Below are 27,208 nucleotides of genomic sequence, written 5' to 3' on the forward strand. Positions count from 1 at the left end.
GAAGAAAATAAGGAATTAGTAGATAACTGAAACCTAGTGCATCAAGACGTGTATATTTCTGTGTTTATAATTCAGATATTATAGTGGAAGATTTCTTTAGAATTGTGTAGCCATAAAGTAAAAGTCTACAAGAATTTCAAATGTGCCTTTGTGAATTCAATATGTAGAAGCAGTAACCCAGTAAGAGTTGTCCTTTCTGTAACCCGTGAAGCTATAACTGTTAACTCCATCAGATATATTTTAACCTTAGCTGTGGTGTTATGTCGATTAATGGTCGAATGTTAGATGTACTGAAGTACTTTCCCCTCGAAATAATAAGTGTCATGTTGTTCTATTAAATGTTAGCTGACTGAGAAAGAATAAAGCGTAGCCTGTTGTAAGATTAATTATTGTACATCTGGAAGGTCGAACTTTTAAGAACTATTTTCAACTTGATTGACTGAACATAAAGAACTGATAAATGAATGTTTGATAATTTATGGATTGTAATTATTCTAAATACTTTAAACTGAGCTAATATATTTATGATATGATTCATCCAATTGAATAGATAGAAATATGTCAGAGAAATAATATGGTATCAATACTAATGCTTTATCAATTAACAAGTGTCAACATTAGTCATGATCCTCAAACCTAATTGAGAAGTTAATAATGTTTGAATGTGAATTCTTTTAATATTTAATTGGATAACTTTTTGCAGTTAGTTAAACTTAAATGTATATATATATATTGTACTTTTCCACATTAAATCTTTTCTTTTGTTGAGTTAAACTTGGTGTTTGCCTGATTTTCTTTCATTGCACCGCTCATAAAATTATTCGGACCTTTGCGGAAGCCTTAAATACTATTAATAACCTCGGCCTGAAAACAAAGTGGTAAAATAAGTATAGTTGGTGATTGATTCCTCTATATTGTTTAGCCTAATCTGAATATAGGGGTGGCGCAGAATAATATAAGTTTCGTTATATTCAGATGAGCATCGAACAACAACTATCGAAGAGAAATGGAATTTAAGGAGGTAAAGATAAGATGAATAAACCAACAAAAATGGAACAGTCAATTAGGTAGGACGTTCCAACAAAATGGTGCAGTCGACAGGATTCGATACTTGGTGATTGGTGCTCATCTGAATATAATGAAATTTATATTATACTGTGCCCAGCTATATTCAGATTAGTCTAAACAATATAGAGGAAACAATCATCAACTATACTCATTTTACCACTTTGTTTTCAGGCCGAGGTTATTAATAGTATTTAAGGCTTCCGCAAAGGTCCGAATAATTTTATGAGCGGTGCAATGAAAGAAAATCAGGAAACACCAAGTTTAACTCAACAAAAGAAAAGATTTAATGTGAAAAAGTACAATATATATACATTTAAGTTTAACTAACTGCAAAAAGTTATCCAATTAAATATTAAAAGAATTCACATTCAAACATTATTAACTTCTCAATTAGGTTTGAGGATCATGACTAATGTTAACACTTGTTAATTCATAAAGCAGTAGTATTTCTCTGACATATATCTCTCTATTCAATTGGATGAATCATATCATAAATATATTAGCTCAGTTTAAAGTATTTAGAATAATTACAATCCATAAATTATCAAACATTCATTTATCAGTTCTTTATGTTCAGTCAATCAAGTTGAAAATAGTTCTTAAAAGTTCGACCTTCCAGATGTTACAATAATTAATCTTATGACAGGCTACACTTTATTCTTTCTCAGTCAGCTAACATTTAATAGAACAACATGACACTTATTATTTCGAGGGGAAAGTACTTCAGTACATCTAACATTCAACCATTAATCGACATAACACCACAGCTAAGGTTAAAATATATCTGATGGAGTTAACAGTTATAGCTGTTCATTTGGTTAAGAGGATTGTGTGATCCATCTTCACATGGTATGTGAGGATGAGTGTGTATAGAATGGGCTACAAGTCAGTGTCATATGTGGCAATTTCAGTGAATATTTAACACTGATTCTGAAGCTTTCAAGCAGAATTTCAAAGAACCTGTAGGATTCGAGTAGGAGGATACTACATAAACAGACACAGAATCACATTTTCTATGATTCTGTGTCTGTTGAAAGGGCAGCTGCACATAACTCAAACATCAACTAAGGCAACTGATAATAATGTTAATAATAATAGAAGTAATGGCATAGAGCTGATTATCCTAGTATGGAGGTGGAACTCTGGTTGTAGTGGATATGCAATAACTCTGAAAAATGCAATGCTTCCTACATTGTGGTAATTTTATGGTATCAATATGATATTGCACCACATCATGATGCATATGATACTGCAAGATGGTTTGCTTTGGTAGGAATTACGGTCAGAGCAATAAGTTCAAGTTTCATTAGAGGTATCAATAAGCCACAAGTATTATGTTAGTTAACTGCATGTATTCATAACCAGTTTATTTTTTGCAGGATGAAACATTAAGGTTTCCAGGAGAAAATATCATCACACATTAGTATGAAACTGACTTAACTCACTTTTGGTTGAAAAAGTCTTCATAAAATTCTTTCAAAATGCAGTTCAAATATGGCATTGTGCTACAGAGGCATTGGTGTTTTCAGAAAAATATGGAAAAATTTGGCAGAGCTACAGAATCCCAATTTCAACTCAACAGAACACCTTTGGGAAAAATTGAAATATCAGATGCAAGCAATACTGTTATGTCTAACAATGATAAAGAATGATCCGAAATATGTGTCTCATATTATCAGAGATTGGTGGAGAGCATAGGTATCCCTCGATGTTACCGCATATATCAAAATCGCGTTAATCAAATCTAATAATCAATGATAAAAATTACAATTTGCCCATGACTGATTACTGTATTGATAATTCGCTTCATATGGTACTCTTTTAGGAAAGATAAAAAATGAATGCAAAGTAAATGTTTAATAAATACTTGTACCTACATTATTGACTACAATTTTTTTATCAAAATAAGTCATCAAGAGTTGTTTGAACAGTTTTATTTTTTTTCTTATCAGCATAAATTCTATGATAACAAGCAAAATGACTCTCCAGACATCAGTAAACAAGCAATAAAACATAAAGAAAAACACTGCAAATATAATACATGATGGTACAAATTAAGTGGATATTGAATCAAACATTATTTCATAGCCGAATATAGAAACTACAAAAGTTTCGTGCCGAATATATAGAAGCTAAATGTTTCGGCAGATGCAAGCATAAGCAACCTTATGGGCAACTCGTAGTAAAGGCGGAGTAAGTTCCAGATCACTTTCCTTAGTATTTTCCATAATGTAAAGCACATCTCCTAGAGGACAAGTAAATAAGCCATTGGCTCTCTATTTCAGTAATACATGATGGTTTATTTATTATTATAAAAAAACAACTAAACCATACTATACTGACATCGGAGGTCGTGGTATCTCTCAGATACAATTTACTGTCAATATCACAAACCTTTATATAACGTGTTAAACCAAACTGACAGCAAAAAAACAGTGCGGAATATCACGCGTAACATATGAATGCACAGCAACTCATAACCTCCAAGCTACACACACTGAATTGTGTAAGAATATTTATGTTAAACATTTTGCATGTATCTGTCAGATCAGCTACGAGCTCTGCAGGGTTAAAGGCGCGTTAATCAAAACTCTTGCCGCATATATCAAAGGATTGTCGCAATTAATTTGGTCGTGTTAATCAAATCCTGCATTAAGCAAAACCACGTTAAGCAAGGGATACCTATACATCTAAACAGATGGAAAGTCTGATCACAGACAAAGGAGGGCTCACATGCTACTGAAGTGTGTGTGTGATTTAAGGCTCTCTGAAATCTAGTGCTGTCAGAATAATTATTTTAATGTAGTGTATACAAGTACATAACGTAATAATCTTGCAATTTTTTCAGCACTTTGTTGAAATTCTTCAGTTTTCATAGCATCATAGTTTTCTTTGATAAATCAACAATTTTTCCCCCCTATTTTATTTTTTAAAGCAGAAATAGAAACCTCTGAAATCTAAGAGTTACAAAATATAATCAAAACAGAAAAGATTCATACCTACAACTGCCCATATAACAGGCTGGCACATGCTGAAAAGATCTGCTGCTCTGGCATCAGGAATTTCATCCAAAAAGTAACATGCAATTCGTTTTCGTCTCAAATAATTTAAAAACTAAAATCAGGGAGAAATTAAATATCAAAAATCATGTAAGTAAAATCAAATCAAAAATCATTGAAGTACTTACAATGAGTGATAGCATTCTTATAATATGTACTGTGGGATTTACAGCACATTTAAAGGTGGGATTAATATAAAATAAAATAAAAAAAGAGGTACATAATGTTCATAGTATTAAAAAAAAAAGATATATTTATCTGAAACTAGAACAATTTTTTTTTTAAATATGAGAGACAGTCAAAAATGTAATGACTGTGTATAGTGTCTGAAGTACAATTGCAAACACAATAGATGATCCTTTGACAAGTTTAAGGAAGGGTTTAAAATAGTACATGGTAATCAAATTTTTAATGGATGAAAAGGTGAGTGCTACTGAAATCCAGAACCAATTACAAGGTCTTTTTTAGTTCAACAACTGTAGAAGTGAATACTGTATGTTACTGTACATGAAAAACTGCAAATTGACATGACTGATCATAAAGGGAGCAGCCAAAAAATATAGTGGCCATGACTTTTTGGACAGTGGGAACAGTTTTGAATTTTTGCACACAGGAGATTGTGGATGTTTCCAGGTCATGGAGTCTTCTTTGCTTTCCAGAGCAAACAATGAACTCACATTTCGTCTCCTGTGACTAGGCAAGCAAGAAAATCCTTGCCTTTGTCACTGTAGTGCAACAAATTTTCCAAACACATTCCCATGCATTTTGCCTTGTGCTCCTCTGACAATTGTTGGGGCATCCAGCAGGAGCATACCTTTCGAAAGCCAACATGAACATCATGAACAATTTTGTAAACAGTGGATTTACTCGAGTTCACCACTTGTGCAATTTTAATCTCCAGTCTTCAAGAATGATGCTCTTATTGTACAAGATGTTGTCTTCTGTTTTGCTCGATGAAGGCCCGCCCACTCAATGTTAATCTTCAATGTCACCACATCCTGCTTTAAATTCATTGCACCAAAAACACACCTGCTTCTTTGACATCACCTTTGCACCATTCACTGAAAACTAGTTCATGGTGAATGTCACTTGGTGAAGCCCCTTTTGCTTGCAAAAAACAAATAACTTCACTGACACCTGTTTTGGACCACACTCACACAGCAGCCACCATCTTGCAACTGGAATTAGCTATGAGACAACAGTAATGCCACAGTGCAATGACAGTCCTTTTGAACTTATTACAGGTCTATCTGTCCACTGTGTTTTATCTCATTCCCCTTTCACCACACTCACACAGCAGCCACTATCTTGCAACTGGAATTAACTATATTTCTTCTCCCGTAGTCCTAAATGGACCGTTGGGTCATTCATGGCTGGTAGGTGATAGTCTTGGTTAGTCTCCTCCAGTCATCTCGGTCTCTTGTTCGTGATGTCAGTTGAGAAAGGGAGGAATTTGTCCATTTTAATTGAGGTTGGTCCCTAACCCTTGGTCCCGGAACGATTCCTTCTAGTGTTTGCTTTGGAATGACATTAGCCCTCTCCACATGTCCGAACAATTTCATCTGTCTTCTTCTGATGACTGTCAGAATATTTTCCCTTTTTCTCCCTACTATTGAATCAATCAGTTTTCGGACATTTTCATTGGTTTCGTGAGCGGCATAGGGAATTCTCAAAAGTCTTCTGTAAGTTTTCATTTCAAAAGACAGGAGTCTCCTCTCATCTTCCTTCAATAAAGTCCAGGCCTCACAACCATACAAGAGGACAGAATTCACCAAGGTGTCAATCAGTCTTAGTCTAGTTGTGATTGATATTCTGTTATCTCCCCACAATGGTTTTAACTTTTGTAGGGCCACGGTTTCCTTAGCAATTCGGTATTTAATGTAGTTTTTGAATAACCATCTTGACTCAACATGCTTCCTAGATAAGTGAACTTGTTTACATTCTCAATTTGTTTATTGCCAATTTGTATCTTTAAGAATTTAATGTCTGATTTTGAGGTTATCATTGTTTTTGTTTTTTGTAGGTTTATGTCTAATCCATATTTTTTTAATGTTCCGAAAATGCGGCTGGTTATCTCTTGTAATTCTTCTTCACTTTCTGCCAGAAAATCAATATCGTCTGCAAAACATAAGTTATTTATTCTTAATCTGCCAATTGCTATTCCAGTGTCATATTCATAAAGAGCTTCGTCTATGACATATTCCAGAAAGCAATTAAAAAGAAGAAAGGACAAGATTATTATTATTGTTCCGGGCAACTCCAAGGAGTCGACAGACTCATCGAGGGAGGCCCTAACATCATGTCAAGAACAACTTTTCGACATTGACACAGTATCTATCATACCTTGCCTTGAACTCATTCACGGTCGTAGCACCCACAACAGACTCTGGAAGCTTATTCCACTCTCCAAGTAAAAAACCTAGCTCTAACTCCCTTGTCAACCACGCTCTTGCCCAGCTTCCATGCATGGCCCCTAGTCCTCCCACCACCAGTCATATTTTCAAAAATATCTTCTGGATCAATCTTATAGAAACCCTTCAGTAATTTGAATGTCTCAATCATATCACCCCACCTTCGCCTATCGTCCAATCTCTGCAACCCACAAATCTTCAACCTATTCTCATAAGGTTCATTCCACAGACCTTCTATCATCTTGGTCACTCGTCTCTGGATCCTCTCCACTTCCTCCCCATCACGAAGAAACCCTGGTGCCCATAACTGTGCCCATCGATACAGAGGAACAACAACTTGTTTGTCTCTGCATGTTAAAGTATTTTTCAGAAGCCAAGTGATTTGATGAGCTGATTTAGTCACTTTTGCAATGTGCCCCCTAAACTTCAATTCCCTATCCACCAACACTCCCAAATCCCTGGTCTCATCAATCTCCTGGAGTACGGTTCCACCAATGCAATATACTGCTGCTATTCTTTTCACCCCAAAGTGCATAACCTTACACTTTGCCACATTAAATTGACATCCATATTTTCTAGCCCAGTCCTCCAAACTATCCAAATCATCCTGTAAAATTTTGACATCCTGTGCACTCACAATTGCTCTACCCAACTTTGCATCATCAGCAAACAAGTGAACACTTCCTCTCAAATCCTTTCCTATATCATTGATGAACAGATTGAAAAGCAGTGGTCCAAGAACAGAGCCCTGCGGCACACCACTAGTCATCACAAGCCGTCTTTTAGACTCCACTCCTGCATAAACCACTCTCTGGTACTGCTATCTCTCCTTCAACCACCCTCCTATCCATCTCACCAATCCTATATCTATCCCCATCTGCTCTAGTTTACTGATTCAAAGGCCTTGGCAAGGTCCAGTAGTATCACTGTAAACCCATTACCCCTATCCAGTTCAGCCGTCACTGTGTTATAATACGTGAGCAAGTTACTGAGGCATGATCTACCCTTCACAAAACCATGTTGTCCCCCCATACAATATCCCATTTTCATCTATCCAATCCTGTATTCTTTTCTTGACTAATCTCTCTAAGACCTTGACAATGATTCCTGATATGTTAATTGGTCAGTAATTTACAACAGCAGTCTTGGAACCACCTTTATGCAGTGGAACTATTTTCCCCTCTTTCCACCCCCTCGGGACTAACCCAGCCAAAACTCAAATTAAACAAAATGGTCAAGGGTACTGACAATTCTTTAGCTGCTTCTCGTACGACACGAGCTGGTATACCATCCAATCCCACGGATGTATTGACATTGAGGTTATGCAATAGACTACTCACATCCACTTCATTCACCACAATTCCCGTATAATCTACTGGTTTATTTGTTTCTGCAATGTCACCACCTGGATGATATACTTGTAAAGTGCTCACTCAGTAACTCAACTATATCAACTGATTCAGTTACCTCCCTACCATCGGCATTCTTTAAAATTATTCTGCCATGTACATTTTTCCTTTTACTTGCTACATATCTAAAAAACTGTTTAGGATTCTCTTTAGCCTGCATGGCCAATGTTCTTTCGTAATCCTTTTTTGATTTTCTTACCACACTCGTTACCCTTCTGGCCTGCGCTTTATACCGTTCATGTGCCTGCCAGTCACCTTTCTCCTTAAATTCCCTGCATTGCAGCTCAAGCTTAATGGTGTTATTCATCCATTTACCCCTACTTGATTTATTATTCGGACTCTAGGTATACAGTCAGCCATTGCTTCATGCAAACACTTCTCAACTGCCTCCCATGCACTATCAACTTCTAGTCCTTGCAGTTGTACATGCCATGGCACTGAACCAATCAAACTCCTTTGCTTGTCATACTTTCCAGCCCGATAATTCCACATGTACCCTGTCTTAATTGAAAATTCCACACCTTTAGCCACCTCCCAAGTCAAGACCATATGATCACTCTCACCAATTGGTGGCAATGTGGTCATATTTGTTACAGCCAAATCCTCAGATGTAATTACTAGGTCAAGCACTCTCTGACCCCTAGTATTTTCCATTACATGCTGTCACAGATAGTTATCCCTTAATAACCGCATAAAATCCAATTCTTTCCTCCCGTGTGTCCTCTCCTCACTCCAATCAATGCGACCATAGTTGAAATCTCCCATAATAATTACCCTCCTTTCACTCATTTCTTCTATTTGCTTGTGCATACTGTCACCACCATCTTTTCCATCACCTGGTCTATAGCAGCACCCAATTGTATATTTAGTTCTGCTAGCCACAATCTCACACCAAATGGCCTCAAATGTGCTCTTTTCTCTATCCTGCAATTCAACTTCTATTCTCCTTGGCTGTAGCTCATCAGCTATCATCAACAACTCATCGGCTATCATCAACATCAAGATGCATCCCTATAAAATAACGATGCCAAGAAATTATATTCTTGGTTTAATCCTTTATCCAAGTATAAGAAGTACATTATATAATATATAATAGTATATTATATAATATATAATAGTATATTATATAATATATAGTATATTATAAAATATAAATATATTGCATGTGAAGTATCTTCAAGACTTTGCTACTTGTATATAGAGACTAATGTCCTCACATCAATTGCCCTAGTATCCCATGATGCAAAGCATATTGCAGATGTGTATAATGCTATGCATTATGGGAAGAGCCACTACCCAGACCAATGAGACCTCAATAAAGGTTGAAACCAGTCTGGGTAGTAGCCCTTCCAATAATGCATAGTATTACATTCAAAAGGTATGTGCTTTGCATTATGGATACTAAGGCAATTGATGTGAATTCATTAACGCAGTTGTGAAGATACTTCAAGCACAAACATTGTTCTTACACTTGAATAAGGATAAAACCAAGAATATAATTTCTTGGTATCTTTAATTTATGTGTTTCATCACAATAGCATGTTGTGTGAGCATGACTTTTGAAATTTAAGGTATTTGCTGTGGTAACGAAGTTCTGTATTATTTTTCTACAATTCTTTCAATTTCAAATTCCCTATACTTTTATATCCTGTATCACTGTGAAAATATCATTATCAGCAATAACACAATTTATACAACTTTTCTTACTTTTTCATTGGTGTTCTCAACATGTGGATTACTGTATTTTTCACCTTATAAGACGCACTTTTTTGTATCTAAAATTTATCTAAAAATTAGGATGCATCCTATAAGCTGAATGTGTCGTATAAACTGGTGCATCTTATACACCGATCATCATCATCATCAAATTCCTGCCATGTACCCTCAAGGGGTGTACAGGATATGATAGTACTACATGAAAAAAATTATATCATTATTAATTTCCTATCTACAATTTTCCTCCAAATCAGTCTGTTACTTGTCAAGACTCCAACATTATCAGATCTTATATTTCTATCGTCTAAGGCACTTTGTACTGTATCAATCCACCTATATCTTGGTCTTCCTCTGGGTTGTTTTGCTGCCAACCTGGCAGAGAACACTTGTTTTGCTAATCTTTCCTCGCCCATTCTGTTTAAGTGACCAAACCACCTTAGATTAGCTCTGCTAACGCATTCCTGGATGCTGACAATGTCAAATTCTTTCCTAATATCCTCATTTTTAATATGATATTGCCATTGATGCCATCTGTTCACGCCTATAATCTTTCTCAGGACTCTCATATCTGTGGTTTCTAGTCTTTGGTCAAGTGTTTTACTTCTGACCCAGCTCTCAGATCCATAAGTTAAAACTGGTTTGAACACTGTCTTGTATACAGCTAATTTAGTGTTCCGACTAATTTCTCTCTTATTCCATATGAATTTATTCAATTGACTTTCCACCAAGCTATGCTGATTCTGTTGTCTATTTCTATATTTAATTTACCATCTTCAGTAAAAATTGTGCCTAAATAGCTGAAATGTTTTACTTGTTCCACAGGTTCTCCATTCACAACACAGTTGACATTTTCAATGATTCTGCCTATTTTCATTGTCTTTGTCTTTTTATTGCTGACCTTCATACAAAAATATCTATTACAACAGCTATTCAATTTAGTCAGAGAATCTTGCAGACTTGTAGCAGATTTATTTAGAAGTATAACATCATCCGCATAAAGCAAAGAGCTGACATTAACATCTCCAATTTTGATATCATGTTTAATACCACTTTCCTTCATAATGTGATCCATATAGATAATGAATAACAGAGGGGATAATGTACATCCTTGCTCACACCAGATTTAACATTAAACCATCTTCCTGTACTTCAATTCTAACTGCTGACTTACAACTCAAATAAAGACTAAGTATTGCTTGATATAATGCCCCATTGACACCATATAACTGCAGCGTATTGAATAGCTTCTCTCTTGGCACCTTGTCATATGCCTTTTCGAGATCGACAAAACTTAAATACAGATCTTTGTTATATCCCATGCTTTCTTGACTATTTGTCGTAAAGTGAAGATCTGATCCTGACAGCCTCTATTTGGCCAGAATCCAGCTTGTTCTTCACCAAGCTTTTCTTCCACAATTCTTCTCAACCGTTTCTCAAGTATACTTGCATAGATCTTACCAGGAACACTCAGTAGGGAAATACCTCTGTAATTCTCACATTAAGTTTTATTTCCCTTTTTATATATGGGTGCTATGAGAGCTCTACTCCAATCATCGGGAATTTGTCCCTCTGTCCAGGCTTTCTGAACTATGCAGTGCAGCCACTGTAAGACTCTTATACCACCATACTTCAGCATTTCTGGTCGAATATCATCTACTCCTGCTGCCTTTCCACATTTCAAGCTTTTGATGGCTTTTTCTACTTCAAGTATGGATAAGTATTCCTGACTGCATCCCTGGTCAGTGTTTTTTACCACTGTGCTGTCATCACTGCGTGTTTCATTTAGCAGTTTTTCAAAGTAATTACTCCATACTTCAAGGATATCATTTTCTCCCATTTTCATGTCACTTTTATCATCTCTAATTCCTTTTACAGCACTCTTTCCTCCATTCTTAAGCTTCTTCAACAACCTCCAGAATATTTTGCCACCTTCTTGATATTTATTTTCTATATTCTTGCCAAAGTCCTCCCATGACTTTTGTTTAGCTAGTTTTACACAGTATTTAGCATTCTTGCATTTGTCTCTATATTCTCTAAGAGCACAAGCTGACTTATTTGACAGGAACTTTTGGTATGCTTTCTTCTTTTCCTTCACTGCCTCTTTAACTTCCTGTGTCCACCAGGGAGCTCTGATTTTTTTATCCTTACAGACAACCTCACCACATGCCTCTCTGGCAGAATCAATCAATGTTTTCTTCAGACTTTGCCACTGAATCTCCAGGGTTTGATTCCTGTTCTCAAACTCTTTCATTTTCTTTTCAATAATCTTTGTGTATTTTAGTCTACAGTTCACATCTGAGAGCTGCTCAACTTTTATTCGCTTTAAAACTTTCTTACATGTTATTCTTTTCAATGTGAAATTCAATTTTATCCTGCTCCAGACTAAATAGTGATCACTTCCAATTTCAAATCCTCTGTACACTCTCATGTCCTGCACCAGGGAGAAAACATCACTATCAACAATAACATAGTCAATGACACTTTTCTTATTCCTAGCCTCTTCTCTCCATGTGAATTTGTGCACATTTTTATGTTGGAACACGGTGTCAGTAATAACTAGTCCATGTCCTGAGCAGAAATCCAAGAGATATTTGCCATTATTATTAGCTTTGCTCTTTTCTCCAAATTTTCCCAAAATATTTTTGTATGTCTCACAATCATTTCCTACTCTGCTATTTAGATCCCCAACAAGGACCAACTTTTCATTTTTTTTTGTGTCAGTTGCTTTTTCTAAAGCCTCAAAAAATTCCTCCACTTCTACCTTAGTAGAACCTTCTGTGGGACCATAGGCACAAATAAATCTCATTGTCCAGTTACCCATTCTCATATTTTCCCACATTACTCTACTTGAGACTGACTGCCATTCAAGAAGATTAGCCTCGTATTTTGTGTTGAATACTATGGCTACTCCTTCTTTTCCTTGATTGTCATTGCCTGAATATAACATTTTGTATTTATTGCTCAGAACGATCTCACCAGTTTTGGTCTTTTTTGTTTCAGTCACCCCTATTATGTCGATCTGGTACTTATCTCTATCTTATCTGGTACTAATTCCTCAGATAGCTCCATTTCTTTGCCATTCAGGCTTCTTACGTTGATAGTACCGATCTTTAACTCTGGTGATGTTGAGTTGGGGTTTATTTTCAGATTTGTTCCAGTAGCTGACTTTTCGCTGTTCGCCCTGGTTGCCTGGCGAAAACAACGGGGCCTTGTTTAACCAGGCGATGCCCCAGCCGGCATGAAATTTTGTCATGTTGTACCATCATTCTATATTTTGGTTTAACCAATAAGAATACAATTTGGTCGGCTAAATCCCAAATTGCTAGCCCATCCTCGTCTGTTCAGTATCCAAGTAGATACCCAACAGGGTGCATCACGAAAAGGTGAGGATTGGACATTAGGTCAGAAGCCCTGGTCGGTTCTCCACATTCCTTTAAAGGCCATGTGGAGGTCTCCTCTCAGTTATACAGCTTTGACCCTTAAGCACCCTTAACTATGACGAATAGATATTTATACACCGATATGTTTTTTTATGTATGTGCAGTCACAGCATGTCATCACTTGTGGTAATGCATGATCAGTTTGAATAGTTGCATGGTTGTTAATGGTCACACATTTAACTAAGCTACCGGCCAGGACGTATATATATGTATACGTCCAAAGTTACCATAGATGTGAAGTGCATGTTAAAATTGTACTACCATTGATATTACATTGAAATATATGCTGGATACGAAGCATTTGAGGATGCATATTTGATCCATAATGGCTAGTAAGGTGGTTAAACTAGTAATCAATACATTATTATAGTAAATTTTTTTTTTTTTTTATAATCCATGGATTCTATGAAGAATAGACATAGCTATATGATTGCATTTAAGTTTAGTGTGATTGAGTATGCAAAAAAAAAAGTATAGCAGCAGAGTGGCACTTTGACCCTCTGACTACATGAAAAAAATAGTACAAACTTGGAGGAAAGAAGAGTAGCAATTATAGAAGAAAATTCTAAAAAACACAATCTCCACAGAAAACCAGCAAAATGACCAGAAATTGAAAATGAATTAAAAACTTGGATAACGGATCAAATATCAGGTTACTGATTATCTACAAAAATGATTATTCAACGAGCAAAATTATTGGCAACAGAAAGAAATATCGATTTTAAAAGGTCGCCATCATAGTGCTTTAGATTTATGAAGAGAAATGATTTATGAATGCGTGCAAAAATGAAAATATCATGGAAAATAAATGGATAATACATGTATTAAAATTTAAAAAAAAAAATAATTAATATTTACATGAAAAATTTGATGCATAATTCGCTCATCTTATACTGAGAAGAATATTTTATTTCCAAAAATTCGACATGAAAACTGATGCCTCCGAACACAACAGTGCATCTTATAAAGCAAAAAATATGGTAATTCTCTTTATGTTGCAAGAAACTGAAGGACAGGAATATTGTCCCTAATGACTAGTGTATGTTCAGAACAAAAATTATTATTAGCTTTTCTCTTTCCTCCAGATTTCCAGAAAACAATTCTATATGCCTGAGATTAACATCATTATTCTACTGTTTAGTTCTCCAACAAGAACCTGCTAGTCCTTCAGATCAGCTTCCCTTTCTAATGACTGAAAATTTTCCATTATTTCTTACTATACAAGGTCTGTAAAACCATAAAAACAAAAAAGTCCCATTATCCAATATCCCATGTTGAAATAAGCTGATATCATTATCAAATTCTATCACCAATGCACCTGACCCAGAATCATAGGGGACAGGTGAACCTCAAAATGACATTTTCACATCTCATGTAAACATCAGAACATTGCATGAAACTGGTAAGCTGAGACTACTCTAAGAGGAGCTAAAACACTTCAGATGCAATGTGATCAGAATTTCAGAAACACACTGGCCGGATGAAGGTATAGTACACCTAAGTGAAAGAAGAATGTACTACTCTGGAAGAAGTGCTCAGTAGCACGGAGAAGGAGTTACAATTATAATCAGAAAACATCTCATAAATACCATCACTGATATAAGATCCATCTCTTCAAGAATTCTATCCATGAGATTTAATGCAAAAGAAAACAACCTTGATATTAAAACTGTCCAAGTGTGTGCACACAAGATCATGAGGAAGTAAAACATACAGACTTTTTAGAACTGCAAGAAGAAATAAATGATACAAAAGTTAGATGATTTTCAGAGATTCTTATGTAGATATAATGAAAAAAATTTAAATAAGAGAAATAAATGATAGATCAGAAATGCTACTAAATTTCTGTAAATTAAACAGCCTGTTTATCATCAGTACAATGTTTTATTATAGGGAAAGCCTATAATACCTGGACCTCACCGAATAGAGAAATCAGTAACTGCATAGACTATAGATTAGTTAATAAAAGATGGACAAGCTCAATTCAAAATGTAAAAATCCACAAGAAAACAGATATGGATACAGACCATGAACTCCTTACAGCCAAAATAAACATCATATTTGCCAAGAAGAAGAAGAAAACACCCAAAGCAAAAAATAATAGACATCAAGATACTTGAAACTCAGCATACAAGAATCAGTGTGGAAAACTGATTAGGAAACTTGGGGAAATAAGAGAAGAAGATAAGAAATTGATAGAATCAAGGTAAAGGACAATTGCTGGACACAGCAGCAAGGAACTGCAGTTGCTCCAAAAAAGAGTATCAATGAATGAATGACAGGAGACAGTTTGGAACTAGTAAAGGAGAAAGAGAGAGAGAGATGAAAAAGAAGTTATCAGTAAAAAATACCCCTGAAAACAGAATCTCTTATAATTTACTCAAGAATGCAGAGAAAAAGAGACCCAGTAGCTGAATGAAAAAGAAGAAGAATGCAAAGATACATTTGAAAAAAATGACACCAAAACTTTGTACAAAACAATCAACCGACTCTTATCCCATCATGCATAATAGAAACAAAACAGCACTTTTTGCAATTACTCAAAGATAAGCATATCTCCCACCAGGCCCATCATATTACACAAATACAATCCAAACCAAAAATTCTAGAAGAAATTATCATGGCAATAAAATCAATAAAGAATGAAAATGCACCTGGACCAGATGGCATCCCAAAAGAACTGTAGGAGGACGAGGAGAAGGGACTATACAATACCTGAATCATTTATAAAATGTAATATTGGAAAAAGAGGAAATTCCTGATGACTGGAGACTTTAATCATGCCAATACATAAAAAGAGATAAAAGAAAATGTGACAACTACAGACCTATATTATTGCTGAGCCATGCTTACAAGATGCTTATTAGAATCATTCAAATCAGAATTAAAAAAAAAAAAAAAAGGGTATGAAAGTAATGGAAGACGATTAAATGGGATTCAGAGATGGAAGAGGAACCAGGGAAGCAATCTTCATTTTAGAGACTAGCAGATTTGACTGAAAAAGTCTTTATGTATGCTTTATAGACAACCTGTTCAGCCTGTTTCTTGGAAAGGTGGTTTGAGAATTGCCTGGGAGTAACTGGCAATGGAAGGAACAAAAAAAAATTAGCCATAGTCTACAGACTAAATTCATCAACTCGATGATTCTTCCAGTTGTACTGTGCTGAACACTCCTGAGCTGGATTGTGGCAAACAAGAAGACAGATTGAAAGGTTTTAAATCAGAGTGCCTAAGGAGAATCAATAACACAAAGTAGACTGAAAAGACAAATGATAAAGGGAAAAGTCGGGTTACACCGATAACATCCTAAATAGGCTACGCAAGAGACATTTACAGTGGCTTTATCACATAGCCAGGATGTGCCAAGAAAGACTGCCTTATGTTCTTTATGGAAGAGTTAGGGGGCGATCAAAGCAGAGGAAGACCAAGAAGAAGATGGCGTGAAACCTTGAAGATCCACTCAGACTTGATCTCATTCCAACAGATGGCAAGGCTGGGAGAGGATAGAACCCAATGGAGGAAAAAGAATCCAAGTAACACTCAACCTGTTCTGAACATATGAGAATGATTATGATGTTACCTGAAGAGACTTTCCCTCAATGAGTCCTTAACTCCCTAGAGGAGCATGCATAATAATGATAATATTCAATATAAGCTATGTTGCATGATTTTCAGTTACTCTTGAATTCTCTTTTTTTTTTAACTCTTCATTTTAAAATAGCAACTAACTAGACACTTGTGTGAGATTTCTTTATATTAAAAATGGAAATGAATTCATCTTTTACACTAAAAAAAAAAAAGTGCGATTCTTCTTAATTTAAATTCTTCACACAGAAAGAACTCCGATCTTAGAAAAACAGTATGTCAATAAATCACAGCCTTTAGCAATAATTTAGAAACTATTGAAAAAAATAATGAAATCAGACATTTTTACTTTTTTAAATGGTACTAGTAATATATGAACATCCTCATCCAAACATCCTTCCGCATCTCCTGCAAAAGAAATAATGGCTATGACACAGATTACCTGGAAAACAATAATAAAATATACTACAGAAAAATCAAAAACAAAAAATTAATTATGTTAGAAAAATCAAAACTTTTAGGTATTTGTTAAAACTTAATTATTAACAAAGAGAACACTTAACAAGAATGGAATAGTTAACAAGGCAGGTTAGGCAGATGTGTCCAAAAGTCATATCACATCCATTGTAACTGCATATAGTTATAAAATGGTTCTTTATTGCACTTCAGAAAGATATTCCAAAACTTCCAAATCACAGTTATTCTTAAGGTTGTTAATAATTTCAACTGAACTTCTTTAAAATTTTCCAGTTTGAAATACTGTAAAACATTAAAGTCTCCAAGCCTTAATAATAACTGACAACCTACCATACCAGCCAATTTCAAACTTTGAATAGACATATTACCAAAGAATGGACAGAGGATGAAAATAACTACATACAGCAGTCAAACTGTCATGCACACTATTATTATTATTTGCATAAATCTGCTGCATAACTGAGAGGAGACCTCCACATAGCCTTTAAAGAAATGCGGAGAACCGACCAGGGCTTCTGACCTAATGTCCAATCCTCACCTTCTCGTGGTGCACCCTCTTGGGTATCTACTTGGATACTGAATGAACGAGGATGGGCTGGCAATTACAGATTTAGCCAACCAAATTGTATTCTTATTGGTTAAACCAAAATAAAAAAAAATAAAAAATGATGGTACAACATGACAAAATTTCATGCCAGCTGGGGCGTCGCCCGGTTAAACAAGGCCCCCGTTGTTTTCGCCAGGAAACCAGAGTGAACAGTGAAAAGTCAGCTACTGGAAAAATCTGACACCCCAACTCAACATCACCAGAGTTAAAGATCGGTACTATCAACATAAGAAGCCTGAATGGCAAAGAAATGGATCAAGCTGAGGAATTAGATAAGTACCAGATTGACATAATAGGGGTGACTGAAACAAAAAAGACAAAAACTGGTGAAATCTTTCTGAGCAATAAATACAAAATGTTATATTCAGGTGACAATCAAGGAAAAGAAGGAGTAGCCATAGTATTCAATACAAAATATGAGGCTAATCTTCTGGAATGGCAGGCAGTCTCAAGTAGAGTAATGTGGGCAAATATGAGAATGGGGAACTGGCCAATGAGACTTATTTGTGCCTATGGTCCCACAGAAGGTTCTACTAAGTTAGAAGTGGAGGAATTGTTTGATGCTTTAGAAAAAGCAACTGACACAATGAAAAATGAAAAGTTGGTCCTTGTTGGGGATCTAAATAGCAGAGTAGGAAATGATTGTCAGACATTCAAAAATATTCTGGGAAATTTTGGAGAAAAGAGCAAAGCTAATAATAATGGCAAATATCTGTTGGATTTCTGCTCAGGACATGGACTAGTTATTACTAACACCGTGTTCCAACTTAAAAATGTGCACAAATTCACATGGAGAGAAGAGGCAAGGAATAAGAAAAGTCTCATTGACTATGTTATTGTTGATAGTGATGTTTTCTCCCTGGTGCAGGACACAAGAGTGTACAGAGGATTTGAAATTGGAAGTGATCGCTATTTAGTCTTGAGCAGGATAAAATTGAATTTCATATTGAAAAGAATAACACGTAAGAAAGTTTTAAAGTGAATAAAAGTTGAGCAGCTCTCAGATATGAACTGTAGACTAAAATACACAAACATTATTGAAGAAAAAACGAAAGAGTTTGAGAACAGGAATCAAACCTTGGAGATTCATTGGCAAACTCTGAAGAAAACATTGATTGATTCTGCCAGAGAGGCATGTGGTGAGGGTGTCTGCAAGGATAGAAAATTAGAACTCCATGGTGGACACAGGAAGTTAAAGAGGCAGTGAAGGAAAAGAAGAAAGCATATCAAAAGTTCCTTAGAGAATACAGAGACAAATGCAAGAATGCTAAACACTGTGTAAAACTAGCTAAACAAAAGCCATTGGAGGACTTTGGCAAGAATATAGAAAATAAATATCAAGAAGGTGGCAAAATATTCTGGAGGTTGTTGAAGAAGCTTAGGAATGGAGGAAAGAGTGCTGTAAAAGGAGTTATAGATGATAAAGGTTACATGAAAACAGGACAAAAAGACATCCTTGAAGTATGGAGTAATTATTTCGAAAAATTGCTATGGTAAAAAACACACAACAGGCATACAGTCAGGAATACATATCCATACTTGAAGTAGAAAAATCCATCAAAGGCTTGAAATGTGGAAAGGCAGCAGGAGTAGATGATATTCTACCAGATATCCTGAAATATGGTGGTATAAAAGTCTTACAGTGGCTACACTGCATAGTTCAGAAAGCCTGGACAAAGGGACGAATTCCCGATGAGTGGAGTAGAGCTCTCATAGTACCCGTATATAAAAAGGGAAATAAAACTGAATGTGAGAATCACAGAGGTATTTCCCTACTGAGTGTTCCTGGTAAGATCTATGCAAGTATACTTGAGAAACGGTTAAGAAGAATTGTGGAAGAAAAGCTAGGTGAAGAACAAGTTGGATTCAGGCCAAATAGAGGCTATCAGGATCAGATCTTCACTTTACGACAAATAGTCGAGAAAGCATGGGAATATAACAAAGATCTGTATTTAAGTTTTGGCGATTTGGAAAAGGCATATGACAAGGGGCCAAGAGAGAAGCTATTCAATACACAACAGTTATATGGTGTTAATGGGGCATTATATCAAGCAATACTTAGTCTTTATTTGAGTTGTAAGTCAGCAGTTAGAATTAAAGGAAGTACAGGAAGATGGTATAATGTTAAATCTGGTGTGAGACAAGGATGTACATTATCCCCTCTGTTATTCATTATCTATATGGATCACATTATGAAGGAAAGTGGTATTAAACATGATATCAAAATTGGAGATGTTAATGTCAGCTCTTTGCTTTATGCGGATTATGTTATACTTCTAAATAAATCTGCTAGAAGTCTGCAAGATTCTCTGACTAAATTGAATAACTGTTGTAATAAAAAAGGATATGAAGCTCAGCAATAAAAAGACAAAGTCTGCAAATATTCCATTAAACCTTCAACATGATGTCCTCACAGCACTCAAGCCTCAACACATGAAGGCTCAAAAGGAACTGTTGTATAACCTGGATAAGATATAAGAATTTGGCAATAGGGACAGATGGAATATCAGCATGTATGCTAAAGGAATGCTCAGCTAAATTGGCTAGGCCTTTGATATATTTGCAGAACTTGAGTCTCAGCTCAGGAAATATATCACAGAAGTGGAAAGAATGTATGACAGTTCCGTTGCATAAGGGTGGTGCAAAAAACCAATGTGTCTTACCAACCTATCAGTATATCTAGGAGTGGTGGTAAAGTTTTGAGAGATTTGGAAGAACTTGGAGAGAGAAATGAGTTGATAGACAAGCTATACTATGCAAGGAATAACGAATTTACTAAAGGGAGGTAATGTTTTAGCAATTTTCTTTTATTTCCATATTTTATAACAATGTTATAGATGAACTGGATAAAAAGGGAATGAATACACTACGATACTATTGGATTTTGCCAACACATTTGATAAGATACCACATGAAAGGCTGTGGCATAAACTGGAGAATATAGATTTGCAATGTAAACTTTTTATTTGGTATACGGTGAGAGTGAATCTGCCAGATAAGGATACTTATTATGCATTATTATTATGTTATTTTACCTCTTTACAAGGCCTTGATAAGGCTGCATCTGGACTACTGCTATGTGCAGATTTGGTCTCCTGGGTTCAGTGGGGGATAAAGAAGCTGTGGAAAAGGTGCAAAGCTGGATTCCATAATAATCCTCATTATATTGGGATTATGGAATGTTTATTATGAGGACTATAGACTCTGGTGAACAGGATTTATTATACTTAGATTTAATATATACTAAAATATGTAAAGTATATACTAAAGAATGTTAGATTTATTGGTATATATTATAAAAAAAAAACTACAATAATATTTATAATATTATTGTTTTTTTTTTTTAGTGTATTTATTCATTAGAGCCTAAATTCAACCTCCTGTAATATGGCTCCAAGTAGAATATTATCAATTCACCCATTAATTCAACAGTGATGCTCAACAGGACACAACCTACCATATCTCAAACTTTAAATCCACTTAAAAGAACTAGAAACTGAAAACAGCAAAAACGTGTTCTTGTTTTCCTCCTCCTCCTCCAACACAGACACCTCTGTAGGTCACACATTCAACCAAGTAAGAAATATAGTTGTGTCTTACATTGCTTAGGCACCACCCAAGAATTCGGTCCAATCAGAGTAAAATTATGATTGGAAGGATTACTTTCTTGGAGACACCTTCACAGGTTGCATTATTCAATGACTGGATAGTTGGGAATTGCTTGACTTATTTTACATACTGCATCTAAAAAAAGAATGATATCCTCAGATAAAAACAAAGTGATCCAAGTATGGAGAAAGGACTTAGAATTCAGAAGTGGCTAACTGGCATTATTGTTTTAATTGAGAAATGATATTTCATCTTTGAAATTCAAGCAATACCATATCAGCAACAAAACCACATAAAAAATATGGTGGCAAAGCATCTGCTTCTAATTACAGTCAACCACCTTCTTTACTTAATATTTGGATTTTTTAACGTTGGTCTTATTACCAATTTGGTAATAAGATATTAGGAAATAGTCTTTGAAAAAATTCTCCAGTCAATTCACCAGATCTCGTTTGAATCTCTATTTATTATACAGCTGGCTATCATTTTTGAAACTTGCAGAGACCAAAGAAATAGTTATAGTGCATTTCCTTCGTATCCATGGCAATAATGCTTATGTCAACTGCTATGGAGTCATTAGTACTCATATTACAAAAATCATTAGAGTCTAAATTCAACCCCCTGTGACATGGCTCCAAGCAGAATATTATCAATCCACCCATTAATTCAACAGAGACAATCAACAGGACACAGTCTGCCATATCTCAAAATTGATAAAGGGATATGATTAGTCTATTAAATAGCATACTAGATATTAATTTGCATAATCCATTAAGAGAAGAAAAAGGATTAAAGGACTATTTAGACATAATACTTCTAATATCTAAGCCTGTAATATTTAAATCAGTTTAAATTGAACCTTAATTTTTTTTATAAAGGAATTAAGGTATGTCTCAGGGCCTAGTTAAAGGAAAACCATGAAGCTGAAAGACAATAAAACATATTCAGAATATAAATTTTATTATTCTACTTCTTAACAAAGAATTGAGCTAATGTAGTTTGGCAGGCATTTTGTTTCTTTTTTTCATACAACCGATGGCATGGCCCTATTGCCTCTTCTGCAAATTTTACTGCTTCTCTCATCATCATCAGAGTCAGCCTCCAAGCATTGCTGCTTAAAACCTGCGATTGTATGAAATACTATCAGACTATCAGTGGTTAAATTTTCTTCATATTTTCTTTGGGATCTTCCCGCTATGCATCTAAATTTAGCAGGTTGGAATCACTCAATTCTTCAGAATGAGATTTAATTAACTCTTGGACGTTATCATTGAAGGGGAGAAAGAAATGAAGGACGTACGAATTGGTTGCCAACAAGCGAAATCACGTGCTTTATAGATAAAATTTCCCAACTGTTATACAAGCAAAATAGTTACCACTTTAAAAACTACAATGATCATAAAAGAGAAGTTAATTTTCCAACATGTAATAATAAACAACTCATCCCAGAAGACGGATTGATTACCCTATTATCGGAATGGATTCTCCTTTTTGTGACATGCGCAGAAGTGTCGAAGGATATCGAATCTGTGGGCGTACTATAGCAGATAACATAAATTTTGGAAGTAAAAATTTGGAACATAGTATACATGGAAGAGTGTGATATGCCATTTAAAATAACTTTGTAAAATGTTTTAAATTGGTAACTAAATTATTTCATTCTGGTGAGTGATTTTTTAAAATAGTTAGCCATAAAAAAATGCATAGATAGAAAAATTTTTAAAATCTGTAACATTTATTTTTAAGATGTATATAGACGCACTAATCTAATTTGGGTATCGAAAAAAAATGACACACTATCATTTTTTATATATCTTACCATTTCTCTGTAATCTCTGCATATTCATTGCTGCAGCATAAACATCATTTAAATTTGAGGTAAAGGTATTCAACAAGGACAAACAGTGTGTACAAATTTCATCCCAGTTATATGGATGACCACCTATATGAATTAACAAAATATAGTATTTTAAACATAGAAATTCTCAGTTAATAAATCACAATATCACAACAGAACACTGCATTTACTGCAAAAATTTCTCAGCCATTTTTATCATATATTTACTACTTGCATAGTTAAATAGTTCTTTTATACTTCTATGCATATCTGATATTGGCAATCAATTCTTATTAGGAGTGATCAAAAGTAATAGTTTGTATAAGTTTTAATAATGGCAAACTGTGAGCAGACATATCAATACAAAATTAATAATGGAAAAACTCACGTAAAAAGATTATTTAATAGTATAATTTTCGCCTCTGTGTCACAGGCATCTTCAGTACATTTTAAGCTCAAATTAAACAATAACTGACAATTCCAAAAAAGCACCACCTAAGTAGCTAGTGTAAGATAACTAAAAAGGTCAATAAATTTCCTAACAAAAAAAAAATAAAAAATAAAAAAATAATAAAAATAAAATTATATATACAATAAAAAGTTAGGAAAGAGTAGCTGAATTATGAAGTACTATCTCCCATAAAGGGGATAGACGTAAACCATCAATTAGATCTGTTTAAGTTAGGCAAGTGAAGTAAAGTTTCACATGTTTCTTAATAAAGTCATTCCATGAGTAACCAACTTTTGTGAAGGACTCTTGTCTTTTTCCAATGAACTCTATGTCTAGTGATGATGGCATGTTCTGCAAGTCCAGACTGTTCAGGTTCAAGGTATTGAATATAAGACTGGTGTTCTTCTAGCCAAATAGAGGCAGATCTTCCTGTTTGTCTGAAATAAGATAATCCACAAGAGCAAGGAATCTGGTAAACACCTGGATAATCACGATGTGGAAGCTTGTCCTTAGGAGAAGTGAGAAAGGTGGAGATTTTTCTGAATGGTCGAAAGGCAACAAAAATATTGAGTGGTTTTAAAACTTTTGCTATACGTTCACTAATGCCTTGTACATAAGGGATAGGAATACGCGTTATTTCTTCTGTATTTAAAGAGGAAGACATATTAAAACTACTCAAAGCTCTTTTGATGAAGGAATTCTTATATCCATTAGATAGAAAGGAAGAAGTAATATATTGCAGTTCTTTCTGTAATAGATCGTCTGAAGAACAAAAGGAGTGGGCATGATGAACCAGTGTTTTAATAGTTCCTGCCTTTTGACTGGGATGGTGATGAGATTCAGCATGGATATAATGGCCTGTATGAGTCTTCTTTCTATAGACTGAGAAATGTAGGTTACATCTGGTTGGCGAAGAATTAGAAGATCTAAAAAGGCTAACTGCTTACTTGACTCTACTTCCAGGGTAAACTGGATCCTTGGATGAAGTGCATTTAACTTAGTGAGAAACTGTTGAAGTTCATCAAAAGAGCCATTCCATATAGCAAAAATGTCATCGACATATCTGAACCAATGAGTAGGTCAGAGAGAAATGTTGTCAAAGATTATGTTGTTGAAAATGTTCCATAAAGAAGTTGGAGATAGCAGGAGAAAGAGGATTGCCCATTGCTGTTCGTTCAATTTGTTGATACAACTTATTTTTAAAGGAAAAATAACCAGAATGTATTACAAAATCAAATATTTTTACAATGTCTGAAGGAAATTCCTGTTGCAATAATTCAATGCTGTCAGATAAAGGACCATTTGTAAATAAAGAAACAATATCTAAACTGATCATGATATCCGAAACGTCCAAATGAAGATCTGAAATTTTATTTTTTAAATCCAAAGTATTTTTTATATAAAAAAAACCCTGATCATGATATCTCGAAACATTCATTTGGACGTTTCAGATATCATGATCAGTTCAGATATTGTTTCTATCCCCTTGCTCTTGTGGATTATCTTATTTCGGAAGGAAGATCTGCATCTATTCAGCTAGAAGAACACCAGTCTTATATTCAATACCTTGAACCTGAACAGTCTGGACTTGCAGAACATGCCATCATCACTACACATAGAGTTCATTGGAAAAAGACGAGTCCTTCACAAAAGTCAGTTACTCATGGAAAGGCTTTATTAAGAAACATGTGAAACTTCACTTCACTTGCCTAACTTAAACAGATCTGAGTGATGGTTTACGTCTATCCCCTTTATGGAAGATAGTATTTTATAATTCAGCTATTCTTTCCTAACTTTTTATTGTATAGGGTGTCCCAAAATTCACACAAGATTTAAATTTAGCGCCATTTGTGCGTAAAGTGTTGCCAACGAGAAAAAAAAAGATAGCGTGACAGCTGACAGTTCAGGGTTATTAAAAATGGAGCGCTACACAAAAGAACAACGCATTTTCATTGTTGAGTAATATTTTAAAAATAATGAAGGTTTGGCAGCTACAGTTCGCAAATTTCGATGAGGCTCAATTTCATCTTGATGGCTTCGTCAACAACGTGTCACTGTTTGGTGCGGATTTTGGGCTGGAGGCATCATCGGTCCATTCTTCTTCGAAAATGCGGCTGGTAAGGCAATAACAGTTAATGGTGCTTGCTATCGCAATATGATAATCCAGTTTTTTGTGCCTAAATTGCAAGATATGGATGTGGACGACAAGTGGATTCAACAAGACGGTGCCACATGCCATACAGCCCGAGAAACAATTCAATTACTGCATGAGTAGTCATTTCCTGGTCGTGTAATTTCCTGTTTTGGTGATCAGAATTGGCCGCCCAGATCATGTGACTTAACGCCGTTAGACTTTTATGTTTGGGGTTTTTTGAAATCCAAGGTTTATGCCAACAAGCCCACGACCATCCACGCCTTGAAGGAGGAAATTGAGCACTGTATCAACGAAATTCAGTCACATTTATGCAAAACGGTCATGGAAAATTTCAACAAAAGAGTGCATATGTGCCAGCAAAAGCCGTGGAGGCCATTTACCCGATATGCTATTCCATGCATAACCCTATACTGTATACTTTATGAATTAATAAGAAATTACAATTTTTAATTAAAAACCTGTGTTTTCTATCAAAATTACTTCTTGCGTGAATTTTGGGACACCCTGTATATATAATTTTTTTTGTTTGTTTGTTAGGAAATTTACTGACCTTTTCAGTTATCTTACAGTAGCTACTTAGGTGGCACTTTTTGGAATTGTCACTTATTGTTTAATTTGAGCTTAAAATGTACTGAAGATGCCTGTGACACACAGGCAAAAATTATACTATTAAATAATCTTTTTACATGAGTTTTTACGTTATTAATTTTGTATTTAATAGTTTGTATGGTGGAGGATTGGCTACAGTGAATTTCCATTGGAATAGCAATACTGATATGAAACTTTAGGTGGGACTTTTTTTTTTTGTAGTCTGTTACAGTGAGCTTTCTGTAACAGTGTTTACTGTAGCAAGATTTATTGGTGCTGCATAATTAAGAAATGCTATGTATTTAGGAAGGGTGTATGGAAAGGAAATTAAAACAGTTTGTGTAATTTTTACATTGACAGTTTACACTGACAAGGTTTAGAAAATAATACTTGACAAAAGGCTAAGTATAATAATACCATAGATTAATCATTGGTTAAATAAACTGGGAATCCTGCTTTGAAGACCAAAAAGTTTTTTATGCTGCTTCATGTGTTCAGTAAGCAAGAAAGTGGTGTCACACTGAGTTATGATTATCATCTACCTTTTACAAACATCTTTACCACAGTAGGACTTAAACCACGTCCTACTAGTGGGAAGAAGTTTTATCCATTCAGCTAGCAACATGAAAAAGCATCAAAATAACATAAATAACAAGAAAAAAAAGAACAGAATACTAAAGCTATGAGGTGCAGATGAAACCACATAGCATGATACACAACCTTAACAGAAAGAGAGTAATATAGCATAGTTCAGTTGTAAGTCAACAGTTAGAATTTCAGAGATGTACAGAAAGAT

General features: G+C 35.0%; 1 protein-coding gene across 1 annotated transcript in view; it reads right to left on the reverse strand.

The window, feature by feature from the left end:
* Positions 1-27,208, reverse strand: part of Ndc1 (Nuclear division cycle 1) — a 152,473-nt gene that overhangs the window by 24,004 nt on the left and 101,261 nt on the right. The window contains exons 11-13 of the mRNA XM_090396064.1: positions 23,201-23,323; positions 17,038-17,096; positions 4,068-4,182 (exon numbers count right to left, since the gene is read on the reverse strand). Of these exons, the coding sequence (XP_090252190.1) occupies positions 4,068-4,182; positions 17,038-17,096; positions 23,201-23,323 (297 nt within the window). The remainder of the gene's footprint in view (positions 1-4,067; positions 4,183-17,037; positions 17,097-23,200; positions 23,324-27,208) is intronic.

This window comes from Typopeltis vanoorti, chromosome 7 (genome assembly GCF_054136105.1).
Source record: "Typopeltis vanoorti isolate ZY-2024b chromosome 7, IOZ_Tvanoo_1.0, whole genome shotgun sequence".
Classification (NCBI taxonomy): Eukaryota; Metazoa; Arthropoda; class Arachnida; order Uropygi; family Thelyphonidae; genus Typopeltis; species Typopeltis vanoorti.